Source organism: Amblyomma maculatum, chromosome 5 (genome assembly GCF_055883805.1).
Source record: "Amblyomma maculatum isolate TAMU_Amacu chromosome 5, ASM5588380v1, whole genome shotgun sequence".
NCBI classification, from domain to species: Eukaryota; Metazoa; Arthropoda; class Arachnida; order Ixodida; family Ixodidae; genus Amblyomma; species Amblyomma maculatum.
Genome location: NC_139348.1, coordinates 138,389,329 through 138,411,491, shown reverse-complemented (window position 1 = coordinate 138,411,491; position 22,163 = coordinate 138,389,329). Strand labels below are relative to the sequence as shown.

Here is a 22,163-nt window from a genome sequence, read left to right as displayed (position 1 = left end):
TCTTCGATTGGTCGGACTGAAGTCGAACAACTGGTCCACGCTGCTTCTGCTAAGAAAAATAACAGATACTGTGACCGCACCAATAGAAGAAAGGGTAAAATTAAGCAACACGCAATTCAAATGGGTGGAGGAAGTAAAGGAAAAGATTTCTCAACCTGAAAACAGCCCTCCAGGAAAGAAGTTATGGCTCATCGCAGAAGATACCGGAATCAGTGGTGTCGTCGGCTTCATTAACAGCCTTTGGTTGGAGACAGGTGGAAGTAATATAAGGTAAGTATTTTAAAACTTGTTTGCAGCTTCAGGCTTTTTGTTATTTAAACAATCAAATGAAGCCTCTTGAAAGTACATTGAAGAGGATCATTGTAGTCGTTTCGAGGGATATAACAAAAAATATATGTGGTATGTGTAGTTAAACCCCAACGTTCAAATGGGCGCGTATTTTTTGCTATTAGCTACTTTCTTTTAAAACTGAATTGTTTGAACATGCTTTTTCTTTCATATAAGCAATGTAGTGAGCTAGAGTCTAGAACTTCGTCCGCAAAGAGCAGAAAGAACCTTATTCGAGCTCACGTAATCCCCAAGTCAACCTTGTTGTTTCAGAAGGATAACAAAAATGATGTTATTTCGCGTCTTAACCCTTGTGAAAGTTTGTGACAGCAGAAAAGACTGCGAAGAGGGCAGAATATGTATGCTGCTTTCCCATTACAGATGCTTATTTGACGGAAGCCTAAGAGATGCGAGTATGTACAAGAACACTATGATCGGCGACCCGACATGTGAGAAATGGTTGGAGCGAGACCTTCTGATTAACGTTCACCGCGATGGAAAGTGGGGCTCTTTCAGAAGTCTGACCATACCCCGTGAGTATGACATTCTTTGCATATTCGTTTGCTGCCAGTTCTCGGTATCACAATTATTGTGCTCAAAGTATACTTGTCGGCTGAAGCCCAATAGTGCACTCGTTGTAGATGGGCAGTGACGCAACTCAAAATAGTTATTTCCATGCGACGCTGGGGACAACCGAGTGTATTTTTTGCTATATACTCTGAATGTTTCTAACCACTCTGGCGGCAACAAATAATTCTTATATCGCTGAGAAAAATGTATATAAATGCCTTGCTCCAAGTTGTTTCAAGCATTTGGGGTTATTAGGAAATCAACAGCGTCGCCACGACTCTGAAGTAATTGGGCAGTGGATCCTGTTATAACGCGAAAATAGGTGTCGGCCCTGAGGATTTTGTTTCTTAAAATTTCTCTTCAGGAAAACACAGGAATTTCTCTCTTTAGTGCCATAGCAGTAGGGCTGCTTTAAAAACGAACAGTGCGTGGCATCGTAGGTGGCGCCACCATTGTCATCTGTATGAGGCCTCAGGACGATATTGGAGAGGTTTATTGTAGCGGGCTTTACGCGACACCACGCTTAGCAAAGTTATGGGATCAGAGTGCGCGCATGTTTAGCGTAAAGGCGAGAGAGTGCGCGCAGGCGATTTATAAAATTTCCCCTGATAGCTTTTGCTAGCTGGGAACGCGGCGACGTACTTTAAAGCAAGAAAAATCCACTTCCGTCGGATAAGCAGTAGTTGCAAACCAGGTATGCAGGTTTACCAATAAATACTGATATTGCTGTTTTAATGTGAAAATACTGTTAAGCGGGGATCCAGGCACTGGTAGTGGGCACTGGTAGCGAGTAAGACCGGAGTGGGGGTGGCTCAGCTTGTAGACAGCTTGTCCGCAAAAGGCACTTCCTCTTTCTCGGCGATCTGTTCGCCTGATTGGAACTTCCTCTTTACAATACTTTTTTGTCTCATGAGTTGCGTCATTACAGAGTGTAGAAAAGAAAATCATGGCTTTACCATGGCCCCAACCACCAACCTTCCATGCCCCAGCTAAGCGCGCTAAACCCTTCTTCGCGGCGACGCTCTACGGTGTTGAGCGAAGGGAAGTAAATATGACCTAATAAAATAAGGTAATTATGACAGTGAAATAAACGGAACAAGAATAGAAAAGTAAGAAGTAAATAGAAAGAAACACACAATAACTGACAAAAAAGCAAACAATGTTAAAAAAACTGAAATAAAACCAACACAAGAAGCAATTATAACACTCATAAACGTAAGAGAACCAAATAAGGTAAAAGTAAAATTGCGCACGTAAAAGAAACGAATAAATGCCCAACGAGCTCATAACAGAACTAGGCCCGCAAGTCGCAATGCTGGGTCATTTTCGCACGTAAAAAACTTAAGCAAATCCCTGTAATTTTTTAAACTATAATTACTGACCTCGCTTCAAAGACGAATTGTGAGCTATAATTTAGTAATGTTTTTGAGATATACTTTCGATTTCCCACCACCTATTTTTGTGAGGAGGGGCTGCAACCGTGCGCAATTGTTCTGAGCATCGCAGAAATGGGTTTCGAGCTTTCTCACGATGATTTATAGATTTTAGTACTTTCAAACACCTTTTATGTAAAATGTCCGAAAGTAATTCAATGAATGGAAAAACGACTTGACCACATTGTTCTTACTTAGCATGCCATAACTAGGTGGCGGCGCTGGGTTTACGGGCTTTATTCTACATATATTTATCACTATGACAGTCTTAGAGCTTTTTGGTCATAAAATGTATACTGCCGTAACGATACGCGTTAGTGGAGCGTTATATAATTTTTGCAACATTCGGCTTCATTTTGAAAATAGAGCTTGATTCTCATGTCAACAAAGTCGTATTTAATAAATTCGTCACACTCTGGTAAACTTGTGTTGATGAATTGCTTGCGACGCGGTAACATGATTATAGCAAACTGTGCTATAATAATAACTTTATAGTGTCACCGCCGTCAGAACATCCCAGACAGCAGAAGTGAGTGCTGGCGCTGGCTTCGAAAAAGTTTGTTTATGATTGCGATTCTGTTATTTGTCTTTCGTCCCACGGTTTTTATTCAAGAAATTTTCAGCTTACGTAACACTCTTTGAATGAATGGGCTATATTGAAACATCTGCCGTAACCAACTGGGAATGACCTCTCAGTGACGTATAGCGGTTTATTTATTTATTTATTTATTTATTCATATACCCAGGGCCCGAAGGCATTAAAGAGGGGAGTGGGAAAGATACATTGGTACAGGGTACAGTGCAGCATAACACAACATAGGAGAAACAATAACACTGCGAAAAGTGATCAAAATAAAAAAAAAAAGGAGGATTGGCGCAAAAAAAAAAAAACGGAAAAGCACTTGAGAAAAAAAAAAACATTTCTGACAGTCAACAATGTCACCGAAAACAAACAAAAACAATTGACTACCATCTATAAATATAGATTACATACGGCAGTCTTGGATTCTAACGAAGATGTGGCCTAATTTAGCTAAACTCGGTTAACAAGGTCGCCGTTCGACCGCTACCCACTCTATGGGGGACGTTCCAATTGGTGTACTCAGAACGTTCCAACGCCTAGATTCTTTTTTTATCGAACACTGACATCCCGCACCGACAACGGTAACTTACATGGCCATATGTCTTGTGACCGCGTGTCACAACACAATTCACAGGCCAATCACTGGCCAGCCATTTCATATACCAGAGGCTAAGTCACTATTTTTTGTCGAGATGATACGAAAGCGCTGATGGTGATTTCGAATTTTCTGCACAACGAGTCTGAGAGGCCACTGCGGATGATGTAGATGAACAGTGATGTTAAGCGCGCTGAAAGCCCCATATATTACACGTGCAAACACACGCGCTCATAAAAGTCCAGAAATATAAATGAAGGTGGCCTCTGAAAAAGAAATAGCGAAACAAAGAGCAAAAGATAGACAGATAGAGCAAGATGAGCGAATTATTCTACTAGTGAATCAATATTAAGTGTTGTATGTGTTCATGGTTTGCAGAGCAACGATGTAAAACGCGCTAAAAGCGCCCTACATGACGCACGCAAACATACGCTTTTGTAAAGAAGCCCTTGGAAATATAGATGAAGATATTCTCTCTAAAAAAATTCAGAAATGAAGAACCAGGGAGGTAGAAGAGAGAATTATTTTAATAAGGAATCAAAATTAAGCGTTGAATGCGTTCTTGGTTTGCCGGTGCGACTTATCTCCAGCTCTGGCTATATCCACGATGCAGTCGGACTCTCCAGATGAAGAGGGGGTTATTAGGGAGGACTTGGAGGATTGCCACAGTGTCCCGAAAGAGAAATTGGGCATAACCTGAAATATACAGAAAGAGCGAGGAAGAACGTTCTGGATAATACATAGTAATTTATAAATATTTCATAACAATTATTATTTTCGTACTTTAGGCATATCTCAGGCGGTGGTTTTGTTTGGCGCTTCTTCGTTTTGCTGCGACGTCGCTAAGGGTCGCAGTTGGGTAAAGTGCTGCGCTGTCTGTGAGTGAAAGCTCGCGCGAGCGACGCCCTCCCCTTTCAGAAGCACCACCCAGCTTCCCCGTCTAGCTGTGCCTTCAGAAGCGCTACGTATACCGCGAACCTGTACTCTCCGCTAGGCCTGCACCAATTATAAGCCCAAGGAGGCCTTAAAAACGTATTTACAGTGAAATTAAACACACACACACAGAGGTAGAATACCAACATTCCTCCAAAAACAAGACCAACCAGCCACATTCCCCCTGAGCATGGAGGCTGCTTATATTATGAGCCCACCTCCACTACAGACCACTACAGACCACGCCCCACGACCCACTTTCGTCTACCTGCAATTTCATGGTCCAGAAGAAAACTTAAATATTTTGGTTTCGTTTATGGCGTTTAACGTCTCAAAGCGGCTCGGACTACGTAAAGTTTTACTACCTGGCTTTTGTTTAACGTTCACTGACATTGCACAGTGCACAGGCGCCTTGCTTTTCTAAATATAACCATCAAGATCCAATCTAAATATATTGCAGCTTTCTTTATGAAGGTTTATGATGGCTCAAATCATTTTTTCTTTGGTATTTCCTTGCTATGGTAACCTAAATTCAGCGAGTCAGGTTGCATTTCACATCCAGATGGGACGCCATTGAGGAGTTTATAACACTTCAGGCGATATAAAATGCACGTACCTCACACAGCAGACATGCATAAAGTATTCTGCTTCCATTCAAAAACTGCCACAGCGGCCGGTATAGAGCCCAGGGCTTTGGGACCAAGTAGTAGTAGTAGTAGTAGTAGTAGTGGTAGTAGTAGTAGTAGTAGTAGTAGTAGTAGTAGTAGTAGTAGTAGTAGTAGTAGTAGTAGTAGTAGTAGTAGTAGTAGTAGTAGTAGTAGTGGTAGTAGTAGTAGCAGCAGCAGTAGTAGTAGTAGCAGTAGTAGTAGTAGTAGTAGTAGTAGTAGTAGTAGTAGTAGTAGTAGTAGTAGTAGTAGTAGTAGTAGTAGTAGTAGTAGTAGTAGTAGTAGTAGCAGTAGTTAGGGCAGTTTGTTGGGCTTTAGATTACTAAAGCCCCATAAAACTGCTCTACCTAGATTCCGCGCTTATACCCTGTTTGTTTGTTTTGTCGTTCAGTCGTGTCCGACTCTTCGTGACCCTATGGACCATTTCACGCCACGCTTTCCGGTCTCTCACTATCTTCCTAACATTACATAACTTCATCTGCAGTGCCTCGAGGATGCCATCTAACCATCGCGTTCGCTGCCTACCCCTTCTCCGGCGACCGTCAACCTTTCCCAACATCAAATCTTTCTCCAGCGACTCCTCTCTTCTCATCAGATGACCAAAGTAGCTGAGTTTTAACTTTAGAATTTGACCCTCCAATGAGCAGTCATGGTTTATGGTCGACAATATCGACTGATTTGATCTTCTGGCAGTCCAAGGAACCCTCAAGAGTCTTCGCCAGCACCACAATTCAAACGCGTCAATTCTTCGGCAGTCAGCCTTTTTCACAGTCCAACTCTCGCATCCATACATCACAACTGGAAAGACCATAGCACTAGTTATACGGATCTTGGTTGGCAGACTAATGTCTCTGCTCTTTACTAGGCGGTCAAGGCTAACCATTGCTCTCTTTCCCAGAAGCAGGCGTCTCCTAATTTCATGGCTGCAGTCTCCTTCCGAGGTAATCTTGGAGCCCAAGAAGAGAAAATCTGTCACAGCTTCCACTTCTTGTCCATTGATGCTCCAGGACTTGATAGGGCAAGACGCCATGATCTTTGTCTTTTTGATGTTCAGTTTAAGCCCAAACTTCTCACTCTCTTCATGTACGCGCATCAGAAGTCTCTTGAGTTCCACTTCACTTTGTGTCTTATTTCTTCCGAAGCGGTCCCACCACACTGGTGAAATTTGGAAGTTGTCGTTGCATAACTACTTTGTATTTTAGACCGAAGTTAAATTTCGATTAACAAACAAATGATTTATTACCGTCTTTTATGCACTCACGAGGAAATGGAGCCTAAAGCAAACAAAACGAAAGAAGACATTAAGCAATCTAGCTGTCAGCTTTCGATAGGAGATTTCTCGTCGTAATATTATTCCCGCTTTATCAGGTCTGGCACGGAGTCTTCTTCAGATACGCATTTTTGTATGTGCACCACTCGCAGATAGCGCGCCGAAGAAGGCCACGGAGTATGCTTTCCTCAACATCCGAACTCGTGGCGATCTGTCCAGCCTGCAGTGGTATGAGTCCAGGTTACGCTACGCGGCCTCATCTAGTATCTACGGCAAAGTGCTCTGCAGCGTATACTACGCACCTCTGAACTTCCGTGACGTCATGTTGGCTACCGGCAAGCTTCCTCCGGACGCAATACCCCGTGAGTGCGCGAAGTGACTGCTGCAATGCGAGTCACTTTTGTGCTCTGGAAAGTATTCCAAAGCACATCTGATGTCTTTTGCTGTAAAATGACTTTATTGAGTAACGTCCGTGAAGTCATTTCGACTTCAAGAATGCTTTCAAGTACATCTAAGACTGGCATGCAGTGTTCCTTGGCGAAAAGCGGTGCTGCCAGGAATAGTAGAATTTGATACTTTGCAATTATGTTTAGCATTTAAGCTTTCAGCATTGTCACAAGCGTCGAGCGGGATGGAGTCATTCTTGTATTTTAAGCTAAAAAATACTCTTCTATGATATTTTGCCGGTTCACCTCTTACACGCGGCCTGGGTATGAACCGTCCTGCTGATGCGGAGCCTGACACACAGAATAGTGATGCATGTTCAGGGCTTTATGCAGGTACTTTAAGAAATTCCGGCATGTTTAAAAAGTGTTCTCGGTGGAAGGCCGCTTGAAATAATCCTTCTTTGAGGGAAGAAGTTACGACAAATGTCTAGAGTTGCTAGTGATGCATAAGAAATGAGCTCGCCACATAGCAGTTTTCAGGCATGAAATGATTTTAGCTACCATATTCAGAAAACTAAAGCCACCACCGTCAAAAACAGCGCCGTACTCGAAGATGAACATTGGCACAAATACATGGAGGTGAGTATGAGGAAGGACTTAAAAATGACCCCGACATTTACGATATTCTTTAGTGCGAAGTTTGACCTTCGGTTTTGGCACAAAATGTGACGCCTTTGTCTCAAGAGGCATGAGCGAGAAGCGTGCATACGTGTTGTCATGTCAAAGACAGATCAATAGTCAACAGTTCTTGTAGATGAGTTGCGTTACCTAGTGGCCAGTCGGAGGAGTTTATTAAAATTAGTGAGAGCGCGTGTATTGGCCTCGAGATCGAACAGAGTCTCCACCTTGCGGCGCAGCGGTGAATCCTACTCAGTGTGGATGCATGTTCGGTCATCTTCCAACCAGCAGTGATTTACGCGTTCGGATTTGCTTACCTAGCTGCCTCTTGCAAAGTAAACGGGAGCATGTTATCGCCCAACGCTCCATTAAAGAAGAACAATTGTCCATATCGAGTCTATCATGCTGGATAACAACATCATCCGTCGGTATTCGGCGCTTGATAATTTTTGCCGCGCGGAGTCACAAACGAAGCGATGTTCACGTTAGGCGCCGTATCGAAGCAAAACAAACAGGTCGCTGCCGTCAATACAACCTAATGTAAACGCTTAGAAATCCCACATTGACTTTTCTGTTTGGGATACCACTCCTACTAAAGCATGTGGCCGCTGACTACTGCATTGCAGAATACAATATGAACCGGCCACTCTCTACCATGTGTATGCATGATCGAGTTTTTTGAGTACTTCAACTTTTTTCTGCTGTTAAATCTCCGTCTCTGTCCCTGAGTGGTAGGGCGCTAGACTGCCGAGTTCGAGAACGGGGGATTCAATCATAGCCGCTTCACAAGGCGCTCCTCTTCTGTGGGATTTGACTGCACATTAAACAACACCGGGTGGTCAACGACATCAAATCCCGCCACTACATCATCCGTCATAGCTGGTGTCGCTTCGGTGCGCTAAACTCCATAAGCATTTTTCTTTTTCTTTTTTTTTTTTTTGCTGTTCGAGGCTTCCGCGCGTCCGTATCAAAGGCTGTGAACAAATTTGCTATAGAGAAATGGTCGAACGTTTGAGAAACGTATCTTATCAGCACCTCATTATGACCATAAATATTACACAATAAACCTAGGTCAATGTGCTTCACTGGTAGCCCATTTAAATCCCTTTTCGTCTGAGTGCTACTGCTGTTTTCCAAAAAAACTCGTTGTTTCTGACAAGGGGAGTAAAAAAAAAAAAGCTTCACATGGGCTTATAACTATCGGCGTTTTGTTAAGGAATAAATATATCTTTATAGTCGCATGATAACACGAATTTAATTTCCTTGGGGCAGTTTTATATCCGTCACCTGTTTTGCAAGTAACATTAATGTTTCGCTTTCCATAAAATTGAGTAATTGCTCAATATTTACAGGAATAAACAAATCTTCAACTTCTCAAAATTCCTTGCAGAACATGGCGACGCTCATCCGCAACTTTTTAAGATGTCTTCGGAGCGACTGATTCGTAGCTTGCACTTTAACGTTATTGAAAATTAATCCCGAATAGTTCTAAATTTGGTCAAACGTGTGAAAGTTGTGTCACATAGTGAAATTTGTTTCCATAATAATAAATTGTGAATCTACTAATTTACCATTTGTCAACGTCACACGCTAGAAATCTCTTTTCTCTTCTTTGGTTTCACGAAATCATTTAGAGTCATTGGCACCGTCCCACACTATACGATTCATTGACATCGGCCGTAAGACACATTCTCCTCATTGTGCTCTCGGCAATCTGAATTCACTCAGCGCTCTGCACGTGAACGGGCTGCTTTCCTGTGCGGCGAGATTTTGCTGTAGAGTGTCGCGTAATGCAATTTCTGAGGTATACTTGTGCCTGGTTCTCTAGCCATAGTTAATGTGCACTCCGTGTACGGTTACCCCCCCCCCCCCCCCCCCCCGGACAGTATGACAGTATAATGTCAGTGCTACATCTCATCAACCTAATCCTCGAGTCAAGTACGATGTAATGAACCAGGCAATGTCTCAATTCATTCTAAAGTACTGTAAGTCAGAGCACGAAGCCCGCATCTGCGTGCGCTCGATAAAAAATTTGCCTCTCTGACACACGTATAAGACACGTGAACACTATTTAAAACGTGGTAAGAAAAAAAAAACTCACATTAGGCAAGTGATAGCAAACAGAAATATCAGACCTATGAGCGTGGTACAACGCAAAACGTGTGCGAAACGACGCCGTTGTTTTCCCTAAATGCGCGCTTCTTTTCAGCAGCATTACCAAATCTGCGTTGTTTTTTTAATGTTACAACACTTTAAACAATAAATCGCTAATTCACTGCAGAGGGCACGTTCTCTTCCTCAATAAATCTGCCGTGAACTTGGAACCAGACTTATGCGGAGTATGGTAGTGCGAGCGCCACCGGCGGCCATCCACACTATCGCAGCGACGGTCGCGGCGCCACTAGGTCTATCTCACGGCGAATACGCGATAGTGTGCGATGTTTCTGTGGGGTAATGGATTACCACTGTGCTTTTGGACGAGAAAAGCAGTATTTCGAATGAACTTTTTGGGGTGTATTTATTACTTAGATTTTTTTTTTTGCGTTACATTCATGTGTATTTTTGTGCACGTGTGACGAAATTATGGGATACATTTAAGCTTCCGTTGTAACAGCAGAATGGGGATAGAGTTAAGGAATCCCTCAGGACCACTCCCTTGCCATTCATAAGACCGTTAGTGAAGCCAGTGTTTCGTATGAGTAGGGAAGGTTGCTCGACGCTGAGTATTATCTTGCGCCCCATTTTAACCTTTAAAACTTGCTATAGGATGGCCACCTAAAGGACTCTGTTCCTGCTACACTTCAGTTTCGCCTTCACAGTAAAATTCCGAGCAAGTGCCTCCTCTACTCGTGCCTAAACTACCGGTAAAGGTTAGGGGCAAGGGGAGGCGCTATCCCGGAACGGCATCGAAATTCAAGATGGCGACGACAATATTCCCTTCTCCCCAAAAAAGTCAGTGCGTATGAGTTTAAAATTTTATTTATTTCTGATCGGGCTTAGACGTGTGCTCCGAGACGCCTGCGCGCTACCACCGAGTGTTCTCGCTACGCCGCTGCCGGAGATTTTTCTCTTTAAATATGTTAATTATTGCCTTATTTGATTTTGACGCTGGCTCCCGCCAAGGCAGCGACCATTCACTCTATACACTGCGCCTCGGATATCTCACTCGCGGTGGTGAGATCTTTGCTTCTATCTCAGCCGTAACTTCTACCAGCAACTCGGTATCTGCGTTGTTATCTCAGGAGTAATTTTTGATAATAAATTATACCACGATGTTTTACTCCGGTGGTCGAGATCCACCGTAGAAAAAGGTATTGGCGCAGACGGCTTGCGGGAGGTACGGCACTGGAGGCAGTGCTGCTGTTGGACGGCATATGCGGGACCTATTTCTGCGCCTTCGAATAACCACAGATAATCACGGATAAGATTAACCGCTGTTGGATAACCCGTGTTGCTATTAAAAGGCTACGATGTTTTCAAACAGAGCGTGCTCCATCGATGATCGGGTGAGTACATTTACTGTAACAATTGCGCTGTTGGTTTCCATAGCCGAAAACGACTGCAGCCTGTGCCGAGACGGTGAACCACACTTTATGATAACTGCAGTTAATTTTGATAAGCATGGATAAGATTAACCCGTGTTACGATTATAGGGCTCCATGCCATTGCGATGGTAACAGCCAGGGATCGCGGTTCGAGCTTCGGGTACAATTTAGCAGACAACCCAGATGAAAAGGAAAAAAAAAAAAATGGCAATGACTTATGAATGTGTGGGAGGGAGGAAATCTACTGTTGTGAAAACGGGTGCGAGAGCCGGCATTCTGGGAACCCAAAGCCAGCCGCTGACGTATTTGTGGACGGGGTTAAGCTCCCAGATGTTTTCTTTATATTTTCCCTGATGTCTCGGAGTGTCAACGTAAGGAGAAGTGGAACGGAGACATTTTTAATCACTGACATCTCCAGCGGTAATGAAGGTACCTCAAAATCCTGATGATCGAGTGATGAGTGAGGGAGTACCTATTTTGCTGCCGCTTAGCTTAATCTCATTTTAGGCATTTCAATGCCCCTTTATATTGAGAGTTTGAATGAAACTCACCTGGTGGGGAATATTTGCTGCGGAAAGTTTCGAAAGCCACCAATTATTTAAGAACAGAGACGTTGTTGACCCAAAACAAGGCGATTGTTCTGTGCTTGACTAGTTTGCACCAGATACCCTATTTTCTTGGGTAAACAGCTGTCTGTGCCATCTTTCGATTTATCATCCCCTACAAGCTTTACGGAACAGCTCTTTGTTAGCTGCAGACAAATATGGCCGCTGATCATTTTCAAATGCGTTTAGAAAGAGCAAGCGTTTCTTTAGCAGAATGGCGCCTTGCATACAGGCGTCTGCATGCAACAGAAACCACTTAATAAATGATTTATGCCCCTTGGCATGCCCTTTCGTTTCAAGTTTTTGTTTTATCATGAAAACTCGTGGTACTTTGGACGTGCGTTAATACCCCTATTCACCGAATCTGACTGGAGGTCCTTATACTTTCCATGAAATGCTGTAAACATTGCACCAGCATTAGTGTGGATTGTGCGCCCTTAACCTTATAACTGTAATTCAATACAATGAGCGTGCGGTAAAAAAAAAAAAAAAAAAAAAAAAAACACCTGTCGTCCTAAACCGGCAGATGACATGACAACGTCAGAGTGCCTTCTGGGACTTGAATTCTCGGGTCGTGATCCTAAGGGGCGCCGAGTTATGGGCCTGGTACCCGCCGAGGGCATGGCCACTGTTGTTGCGGTGGATCCGGATTGGCTGTGGGAGGTTCCTGATGCATGGAGTCTCGAAGAGGCATCAACAGTTCCGGTGGCATATTGTACTGCTTACTACGCATTGATCGTACGAGGTAACATGCAGCCGGGGGAGTCTCTCCTGGTCCATTCCGGTAGCGGAGGTGTCGGACAGGCGGCCATCTCCATCGCTCTCTCTATGGGATGTACAGTCTTCACTACCGTAGGTAAGTGTTAGGTAGCGAGCGCATTAGTTCATTCAGAGGAACAGCTTACAAGAAATTGAATTCTTTTTTTGTCGAGCGTTTGCACGTTGGCTTTGTAAAATCAAAGCATTCTGCTCTTGGATCTTGAGTTTGGCAGTTGCTTTGAAAATAAGAGTGTATGATTTAGGATATGCCTACAAATGATAATAAATTGATAAATCTAAGCTTAATGAAATTATTTTTGAATTTTTTCTGCGAAATTATTCTTTTAATAGCTGCCATTTGAACCCATTCTTGTGAAAAGAAACTTTATAGATCTTACAGAGGTACCCATCATAGTAATATTTATTAGTTTGCTGAGTAAACTGATGTTTATGAAATGCATATTTACTAGAAAGCACTCTCCAGTTCTGCTCGGAGTACTGCATTATTTACTGCCGTGCTCTCATGCAATACGACGTAAAGCAATAATGATTGTTTGTCGGCTTCTTGCAGTGTAAGTTTTTACTTTACCCTGGTACAAGGGGCCAGAAGTCATGTGTTTTGTTCCAGCATTCCCACTCCCTGATGTAAATAATTTAAACTTGTATGTTTATGTAGAAATAAAATGAGCAATATGTGTGCATGGAGGGCGCTTGTTTTCAGTTTGCAAAGATGATCACGCCTCTCACAAAGTATGCGACTTCCTTCTATCCCTTTCCCTGTGAACGTGAGCTTGGGATAACTGTCGTCACGTGCAGGTTTGGCAGCTTTGAAAGTCGCTCTGCTTGGTCGCCTGTCCCGAGAAGCGCTCCTGATGTGTAGCTTATAAATGCTTAATATTATTGAAACATGGCCCCCGGAGCTTAATTTTCTAATCAGGGCAGAAAAGTGAGTAAGTAAAAAAACATGGTTGCTATGCGTATGTACTGTCAGCTACACTTGGGTGAAGTGAGAGAATAGGAAGAAAAGAGTGGAGAAAGAAAAATGACGTTTTGTTAGTCGTGTAATTGAAACTGAACCATGTTTCAGGTCATTTCTTTTCGGTCTTTACTGATGTATTGTATTAATCGTGCTGAAATGAAGACTTAGTATGGCCAAGCGGAAGTATAGTTTTTGTAAAAAGTGTTTAGCCAAAGAGGTGTGCTTCTGAGCCACTTCGTGTGGCTTGTAATGCATTTCCAGTGCTTCGAATCTTTTTATGGTAAATTGTTTTGTCCCACCTTCTCGAAAGGGAAGGACCTTCACTAATCTAAATCAACCCAACCGCACGGCTCAGAAGCAGACCCTCTGGGCTCTACACTTTTGATAAAGGCTGCACTTTGGAAAATTATTTTTTGCGAATAAAACCTGTGATTACGCTGAAATGTTGGCTGGCTTAGTTGAACAATAATCAAATTTCGTTGTAAGCAGATCTAAATTTTTTTCCCGGCTGTGAAGGAAAAAGGTATGACAGCGTGTGCAACAGCAGCCGCTTGGCAGCTGCTCATCGCGAGTCTCGTGTGCCGGCTTGAAGACGTGGAAGTGGCCTCGTGACGTTCGATGCGAAGAGGCTGAAGTTGAGTGCTGACCGTCTCTTAGGGTCTTTTGAGTCAACCCCCATTAAACGCTTCTAGCTATGAATCCAACCGGCTACCTGACAATATGTTGGCACGGAAGGACAAAAAGAGGCCTCCCTGCTAAAAATGTCTCTTCTAGTATCTAGAACAGCTAAATTCGAGAAACTAGTGGGATTGAGCATTACAAATATTGGCCTCCGACTGCCCAAGTCCAGCTATTGAGTCAAATGTAGTGCTTTTTTATGGTTCTAGAGCTCTGATTTTCACTTATAAACCAACATCAAGCATTTGAACAGTTCCAATGCTCTTTTTTTCTTGCCTGTAGGTTCTAAAGAGAAGGGCGAATTTCTCAAGCGTCGGTTTTCGCAGCTCGATGATAGGAACATTGCGAGCTCACGGGACCTGTCTTTCCAGAAGCACGTACTTCGAGAAACAAGAGGAAAGGGTAAGGGAATTCTAATTGACGCATATACTCAGGAAGTATAATGAACTGTTTAGACGGTATCGATATTTTCTCACAGTATCGCAATGCCTGATGAAAAAGAAGGCTCATTTCATAACAAATTACCCGTAGTGACGTCACTGCATGAATATCATTCTTCTAATATCTGCCGCCTCTTGAGTCAAAGTAACACAGGGAAGTTTCAATGATTCTAGAGTATTGATTTACGTGTTATGTGACGCCGCATCTGGCGAGTACGGGGTAGAAGCCAAACTTTCGTTCGTTGGACTAATAATTATGCGTTTGTGAGAGTATAAGCTATCCTTATTGATGCAAAAGCTTCACTACGCCATGTAGTTCGAGCCGTCAGGTATGCACGGTTTTCCCCTTGAGGGAAATTTAGAGGCCAAACTTCTGTGTAAAGTTTGGTGGTCGCCATGCTACTTTGGGGCATAGAGACGTGGGCCACCAAGTGGCCCGTGACCCCTGTCAAGGTCAAGGTCACGTGACCTGGTGGTCGCAATGTGACTTTGGGACATAGTCCCGTAGGCCACCAAGTGACCCGTGACAGCTGTCAAGGTCAAGGGCACGGGAGGTGACGTCATTATGACGTGAAAGTAGAGGGCGCTAGAGGGGCGATACATGTATAACTAGGAGCCCCCGGCTACGGCCTAGGTTACAACACTGCGAAGATGGAGGACGAACAGTACAGTGCACTACAGTAGGCCCTGCTACAGTAGAGCCTCGGAACGCGAAGGTACGCCAGAATGAGGCCCTGAAAAGGCGGCGTGCTGAAGAGACCAATAAAGAACTGGCTTTACGTTTAGAGAAACGCACAATGTGTTTATTTCAAGCTTGGTCCAGGACAATCCACATGACTCGGATCATTTTTGCACACTAGTATGCTCATCGCGTTATACCAAATGGGGTGTGTCCCTACCTCAGTTATCGAGGACGGGGAACTAGACGCGTCCATCAACATCATAACCAGCATTGCTGACGACACTGCATCGCCTATGCTTCTGTGACGTCATGTGAACATTGAAATATTGTGTGCGCTGTCAATGGCAGGAGTTCTCGTTTGTGGTTTCGGTCGCGTTATTTACAGTATGTAGCGGGACTGGCGGTACTCATACTTTTGCATTAGTGCAACAGACTTTTATCTTACACACACGAGTGCAAAATTGGAATACATCGAACTACCATGTCATAGCCGTTTTAATATATGTTTTGTTTTCTCATTCATGTCAGGTGTAAATCTCGTGCTCAACTCTCTGTCCGAAGAGAAACTTCAGGCCAGTTTGCGTTGCCTGGCGAAGCACGGCAGATTTCTGGAGATCGGCAAAGTTGACCTTTCCAGAGATTCTTCCTTGGGAATGTCCGTCTTTCTCAAGAGCGTCACCTTCCATGGCATCTTGCTGGAGACACTGCACGAAAGCGACCCCTTCACAGCGAAAGACAAGGACCGTGTTCGAAAGCTTGTTCGGGAGGGAATAGCCTCGGGCGTGGTGCGGCCCCTGGGAGTAAACCGATTTACCTGGGACCAATTCGAGGACGCCTTCCGCTTTATGGCCTCTGGAAAGCACATGGGAAAAAACATCCTGGTGGTATGTCCAATATGTGGTTTGCTACTAAACAAAAAACAAGCGCTTGGATCATATCCATTTCTTTCCTAGTTTTATAACAAAATACTTCCCGCACTCTCTGAGACAAAAAAAAAAAATCGAATTTCGTCGTACAGCTCTCACAGAATTTGGCAAAAACCGAATTTCGCTACCTCGCGTCAACGCATGTGTGCAATATTTTCGTCTGGACTAGAATTCTCTGCAGACACCGGTTTTAGTAGTAGAGCTATGAGCTTTTATTCCTCATACATCCCCTGAAAGCTTTTGTCCTCTACACTTATTTGTAACAGCTTATTAAGTGGTTCAGGGGAACATGAAGTTTGCCTCTATTGAAAGGTCACTACAAGCGATAACAAATGTGATCTCACTGAAAACATACTATTGAGAAAAATATACAGATGCTGCCATCAGCAGCCAGACCCTTCAAGAAGATGGTAATGCGTTGAAAACGTTTTCGGGCGTTCATCCAAAAAGGCGTAGCCTATTTCACCATTTAGTGCTTCATTACGGTAATGACAGAGCCCTTACCGGTGTACACGAGAAAAATGTTTCTCTAGTGGCAGACATATTTTAAAATGCAATATTTCTCAGCAATAAATGAGCAGTTTGCTATGTGAGAAACGTGGTCATTGAAAAGAATCTTATAATAATTATTACTCCCAAAACAAGATGAGCAATGTCATCAGTGGATCTTAAAAAAATTGTGCCTATGCAGAACAGTGCATAAAAAGAGCGCTACACGCAGCATGGCCGTTCACTCTGCTCTTATGTCTGCGATAAGCGGTCTGGTTTATGAATTTAAAAACCCAAAGGACTTCGGCTATGCTAGACGGTGTAAATGACAATAAAAGTAAGGCAAGCGAACCGCAGCAGCATGAATTCACTGCTGTTTGGACCTCAAATAGATAGGCCTCGTGACTTCCTGAAAAGTCGTTGCTTTGTTGATTTGAGTTCATGACATCAAATTTCTGGGGACAGAAGTTTGATCAGAGTGGCGGGAAACTTGCGTGGTTACCATTGCCCGGATAAATCAAATGACAAATGTCAAATGTTAATTCCTCTGATAGCATTGTTTTCAAGGCAATGGTGTGAAGCGGGGAAAAAACTGCCTGCTGACGAGATGAGAACTATCGCTCGCGAAAAAGAAGTCTATTTGAATCCCAGAACTTTAGACAAGTCTGCAGCCCGGCTGCATTAGTACGCCAAAATAATATCCTTTTAAGCATCGCTTTCTTTGCAGTCACCATGTGCGCGGATGTGAGTGAAACCGAAACTAGCCCGAAGTTTCAGCCGCTGGCTCTGCCTGAAGGGTTTGAATCAGTGCAATCTATGGGCCCCTTTAGCAGCCTGGAGACCTCTGCGTCATTCATTATTAGCATAAGCGACTACATGATACAGTAGTTTATTATGACCAGATGTCGTGATTCAATTTCGCCACTTTAATATTAAGCGCTATTTTCAATTACGCGCTTTCATTATACATTTTTAGCACACCAGATCAGGTTATACACCTTGAGACAAATAGTTTCCTCTTTAAACAAGTGCAGCGACTGCATCTGTGGTCTAGGGGTAGAATGCGAGTCCCATAACCTAATTCTCAGATGTTCGATTGCATAAATGAGCGCTACAATTTCCTGGCGTAAGCATTAATTTTTGCTTGCTTACACGTCAAAATAATGTTTCGGTGACGACGTACTTTCATGTGATAATTGCTACTGTTTTATTCACCCTTAATTACCATTTCACGTTCTAGTTATTTCTACGAGTACCAATGTTTTCGACATTCCAGTATATGCGATTAAAAACAGTTATTGTTGATTACCGCTTAACTTTACTAGCTCTTAATTGACGAATATATTAGCGCTATCAAAGTAATTAAATCTGTGTGGAAGACCAGTTGGAAAAGAGTACTAATATGCAAGCGCTATGAAAATCTGGCCATATGCAATGAAATGAGCTGCAAATCAATTGAAACTTGTTTTGCATGCCTATATTTACTATATTGAAACCCATTCTGATATTTTGCGACCAAAAGGTGCTTTTGACCCTTAAAAATGTGAAACTTAGTAAGCCAGGTGTTTTTACGCAGCTTCGGGAGGAAGAGGAACCAAGAAAAATATGCCTCGCTTCACCTTCCGTGGTGGAGGCCGTCGCAAGGACGTACTTCTTGGAGGACAAGACGTACGTCATTGTCGGAGGGCTGGGCGGCGTCGGCCTGGAGCTCGCCGACTGGATGGTGGGCCGCGGTTGCCGAAGGCTCGTGCTCACCAGTCGTTCGGGAGTGCGGAACGGATATCAGCGGATGTGCTTTCGTCGCTGGGAACATGCTGGAGTGGCAGTCCATGTTATCAAGGCAGACGTCGCGACGGAGGAGGGAGCTCGTCAGATCATTGAAAAATCATCGTTGATAGGGCCCTTGGGTGGAATCTTCAACCTCGCCATGGCAAGTACACAGATGAGGAGTATTTGCGAGTTTTTGTTTCAAAGGCTGCATTTGAATCAGACAGAACGATGTGCTGTGTCACCCTTTACCCCGGGTTTCCTTAGGTAGACTGGAGGCCTTAGGTTCAGCTGGAACAGGTGTGCCAGGCTAAGTTCCCAAGGTAGCGTCTGCAATGGCTGCGGCTGCGCTGTTATAAGGAAGGACGGACTCGGAGAGAGGGATAGACTGGGGTATTATAAGACATATATACATGTGCTTAACAGCATATGAGATAGACAGCCAGAAGTAAATGAGAACGCTTTGCAGTCAGTCGTGCAGCTTCTTATGTACATTCCGAGATAGTCAGTTCTTTATCTTAGGAAATACAACTGAAACACGTTCAATGAATGGCAGACGCCCGAGGTATTTAGAAGCGGCCCAGATTAGGAGGCGTCTATTTATAAGAGCTGTTCTGGAGGCGAGACGGCTGCTTGTAGCATGGTAGTCAAGGAAAGCCATAAATGGTAAATGACCGGGGTGCGAATGCGGAAGGCCATTACAGGGAAGCCAGTCTCTTTGGACGACATCGCTACGGGGGAAAACCAGATCGCCGCCTTCGTTTCTCAGCGGAGGGAAGGTACTTTAGAAAGGAAAATGTGCAAATAAAGACGAAAGATTTGATCAAGGAACGCTAAAGTATGAAAGCTTCACAACAGACCAGATAGAACTGGCAGAGATATCAAAGCTAATCAGTAAACGTAAAGTAGCCGATATAACGAAGTATAACATGGAGAAAATTGAGCGTGCTGTTAAAGAACAGGGGAGCCCTAAAACTGACTGCAGATTTGTTGACGAATGGAGGGGATATCGTGCTAGAAAAACTGGCCGCCCTGTATACGCAATGCCGGATGTCATTGACGGTACCGGAACCACGGAAGAACACAAACATTATCTTAATTCATAAGAAAAGAACGCTAAGGACATGAAAAATTACAGACCAATCAGCATCTGTTACGTAAAAGATATTTAATAAGGTAATTGCCAACAGAATTAAGACAATCTTAGACTTCAATCAAGGAAAAGATGAAGCAGGTTTTTGGAAAGCATACTCGACTATCAACCATATCCATACCATCAACCAGGTGATAGAAAAATGCTCGAAAGATAACCAGCCCTTCTACATAGCACTCATTGATTGCGAAAAAGCATTTTCCTCGGTAGAAACTTAGGTGGCCATGCAGGTATTGCGAAATCAGGGGGTAGACGAACCGTATGTGAAAGTATTGGAAGACATATATAGTGGCTGCACTGCAACGATAGTTCTACTTAAAGAAAGGTACAAAATTCCTATAAAGAAAGGTAATATTCAAGGAGACACGGTCCCCCCAATACTGTTCATAGTTTGTTTAGAGAAAGTATTGAGAGATTTCAATGGGAGCAGTTAGGGATAAAGTAGATGGAGGATACCTCAATAATCTGCGATGCGCTGATGACATTGCTTTGCTAAGTAACACAGGTGATGAACTGCAAAAAATGATTGATGAACGAGACAGGAAAAGCAGAAAGGTATGCTGGAAAATTAATGTGAAGAAGACTAAGGTAATGTTCAACAGCCTCGGAAAGGAACAGCAGTTTACATTAGGTAGCGATATACTGGAAGTAGTAGGCGAATATGCCTTCTTAGGACAGTTAGTAACCGCAGATACGGACCATGAAAGAGAAATAACAACTGGAGTAAGATTGGGATAGTGCGCATTAGAGAAGTGCTCTCAGATTATGCCAGCAGGTTGCCGGTATCGCTCAAAAGAAAAGTATGCAACAGTTGCATCTTACCTGTACTCATCTATGGGGCTGAAACGTGGAGGCTAACGAAAAGATTTCTACTTAAATTGAGGACAATTAAGAGGAAGCGTGCACAGTGGGTCAGAGAATTAACAAAAGCTACTGATATTCTAGTGGAAATCAAGAAGAAGAAATGGGCATGGGCAGTACATGTAGTGCGAAGGGAGGATAACCGATGGTCGCTTAGGGTAACAAACTGGATTCCAAGGGAAGGAAAACGTAGCAGGGGGTGGCAGAAAGGTAGGTGGGCGGATGGGGTTAAGAAGTTCGCGGTGCCTAAGTAGATGCAGCGGGTATAGTCCGACTGTTGATAATATATATATATATATATATATATATATATATATATCTTTATGGAATTATAACATAGGCTTGTATTTCAAGCCCAATTTCGATGTTTCACACCACGAGATTGGACCACTTGGGCGAAGTCAATAGAGAGCCAATCTGTGTCATTAATCTCCTTCCTCGCCTGACATTCATTCCCACTGTAAAAACGAAAGGCCAGCTAAACGCCACTGATTAGCTCATCGAGCAGTGTCATGTTATGCGCTATCTGAAACGTAAAGCTATTCTTGAAGAATATGCACTGGCGGATCACTTTGACTCGTCTCATATGATGCTTGATGCAACACCTTCGGAACCTCTATGGTAGCAACCAGAGGTGCGAATATACCGCTCCGTATATCAGAAAAACGCCGTTGGCGTAATTTAGAATGACAGTTTTGGAGTCAGAAAATTTTTGTGGCAGATGTAGAGATGAGAGCAAGCGCGATGGCAGCCTCTTCTGCCTTTGTGATGGAATTGGTAATTCTGCATAGAACGCCAGTGGACGCTGATGCGTTTAAAGGAACGCTGGTTATGTTTGTTGTAACACACGGTCGTCCACAGCCAAACATACTGGCTACTATCGATCGACATTGGGTTGAGCAGAGTTAAACATCTCTAATTCTGGCTGCGGTACATGTGTAATTTGACCGCATATTTGAGTTCACCAAGGAATGAGAGAGTTTTGCACTCTTTCATGGTTCCGGAAGTTCTTTTAGGTTCATCTTAAAATTTTAATTTTCCTATTGTAAAGGACATCCGCAGTATTTGTCACAGTTAATTGCGGGCGCCTGAACCGAGTCGCAAGGGAAGCGAGGAAGGGGGATGAAAATGGAACGATAGAGTGGCCGTAGTGGAGGGCTGCTAAGCAATTTCGATCACCTGATGATTGTTTTGCCTCGCTGAAGTGGCGCGGTGGTTAAAACGGCTGGATGTTGAATCACAGCAACATACCTCTGAGGTAAAATCACCTAATCTGGCAATGCCCCGATTCTCCGGCAGCTAAAGAAACGGATCCCCTTGATCAGATTACCTGGGAGCCCTACATCCGCAGCCCAAATGTGAATGAACAAAAAATAGAGGACGCTTAAGCTCCGCCTTCAAGAGTGGAACGCGATAGCGTTATTGCACCTCGTTCGCACCGCCCAGCGCTACCGGCACTGGTAGACGGCGCCGCTTCCATCACACGAGTCACAACACCCGTCGACCTGCCAAGGAGTGTAAGACAATGCGCTACGGCGCAGCAATCACTGATGAGGCGCCCCGCGTCGGACTTTGCACTCACGAATCACGCGGTGAGCGCCGAGCAACGCAGCGTTCGGCGCGGCAACGAAACGTGCGCCTGAGCAAGCGGAACGAACCAAAGAACTCGGTGTCTCGGAGGGAGAAAGCCGGGCAGCGACGCGCCATGAAGGCGGACGCGATCATGGGGCTGACGCCTTGATGGGATCGTCCTCTATCTCGCTTGGGAGCACCACGCAGAAGCATGATTCCTCGGAAACAGCTCGGCACACATCGCAGGGGACGCTTTCCCAGCAGAAG

General features: G+C 43.9%; 1 protein-coding gene across 1 annotated transcript in view; it reads left to right on the top strand.

The window, feature by feature from the left end:
• The window catches only part of LOC146189716 (fatty acid synthase-like), a 68,658-nt gene that overhangs the window by 29,822 nt on the left and 16,673 nt on the right, over window positions 1-22,163 (top strand). The window contains exons 16-22 of the mRNA XM_084605330.1: window positions 1-270; window positions 709-860; window positions 6,529-6,738; window positions 12,117-12,446; window positions 14,289-14,408; window positions 15,657-16,012; window positions 18,120-18,473. The exon at window positions 1-270 is cut by the window's left edge and continues 955 nt beyond it. Of these exons, the coding sequence (XP_084461456.1) occupies window positions 1-270; window positions 709-860; window positions 6,529-6,738; window positions 12,117-12,446; window positions 14,289-14,408; window positions 15,657-16,012; window positions 18,120-18,473 (1,792 nt within the window). The remainder of the gene's footprint in view (window positions 271-708; window positions 861-6,528; window positions 6,739-12,116; window positions 12,447-14,288; window positions 14,409-15,656; window positions 16,013-18,119; window positions 18,474-22,163) is intronic.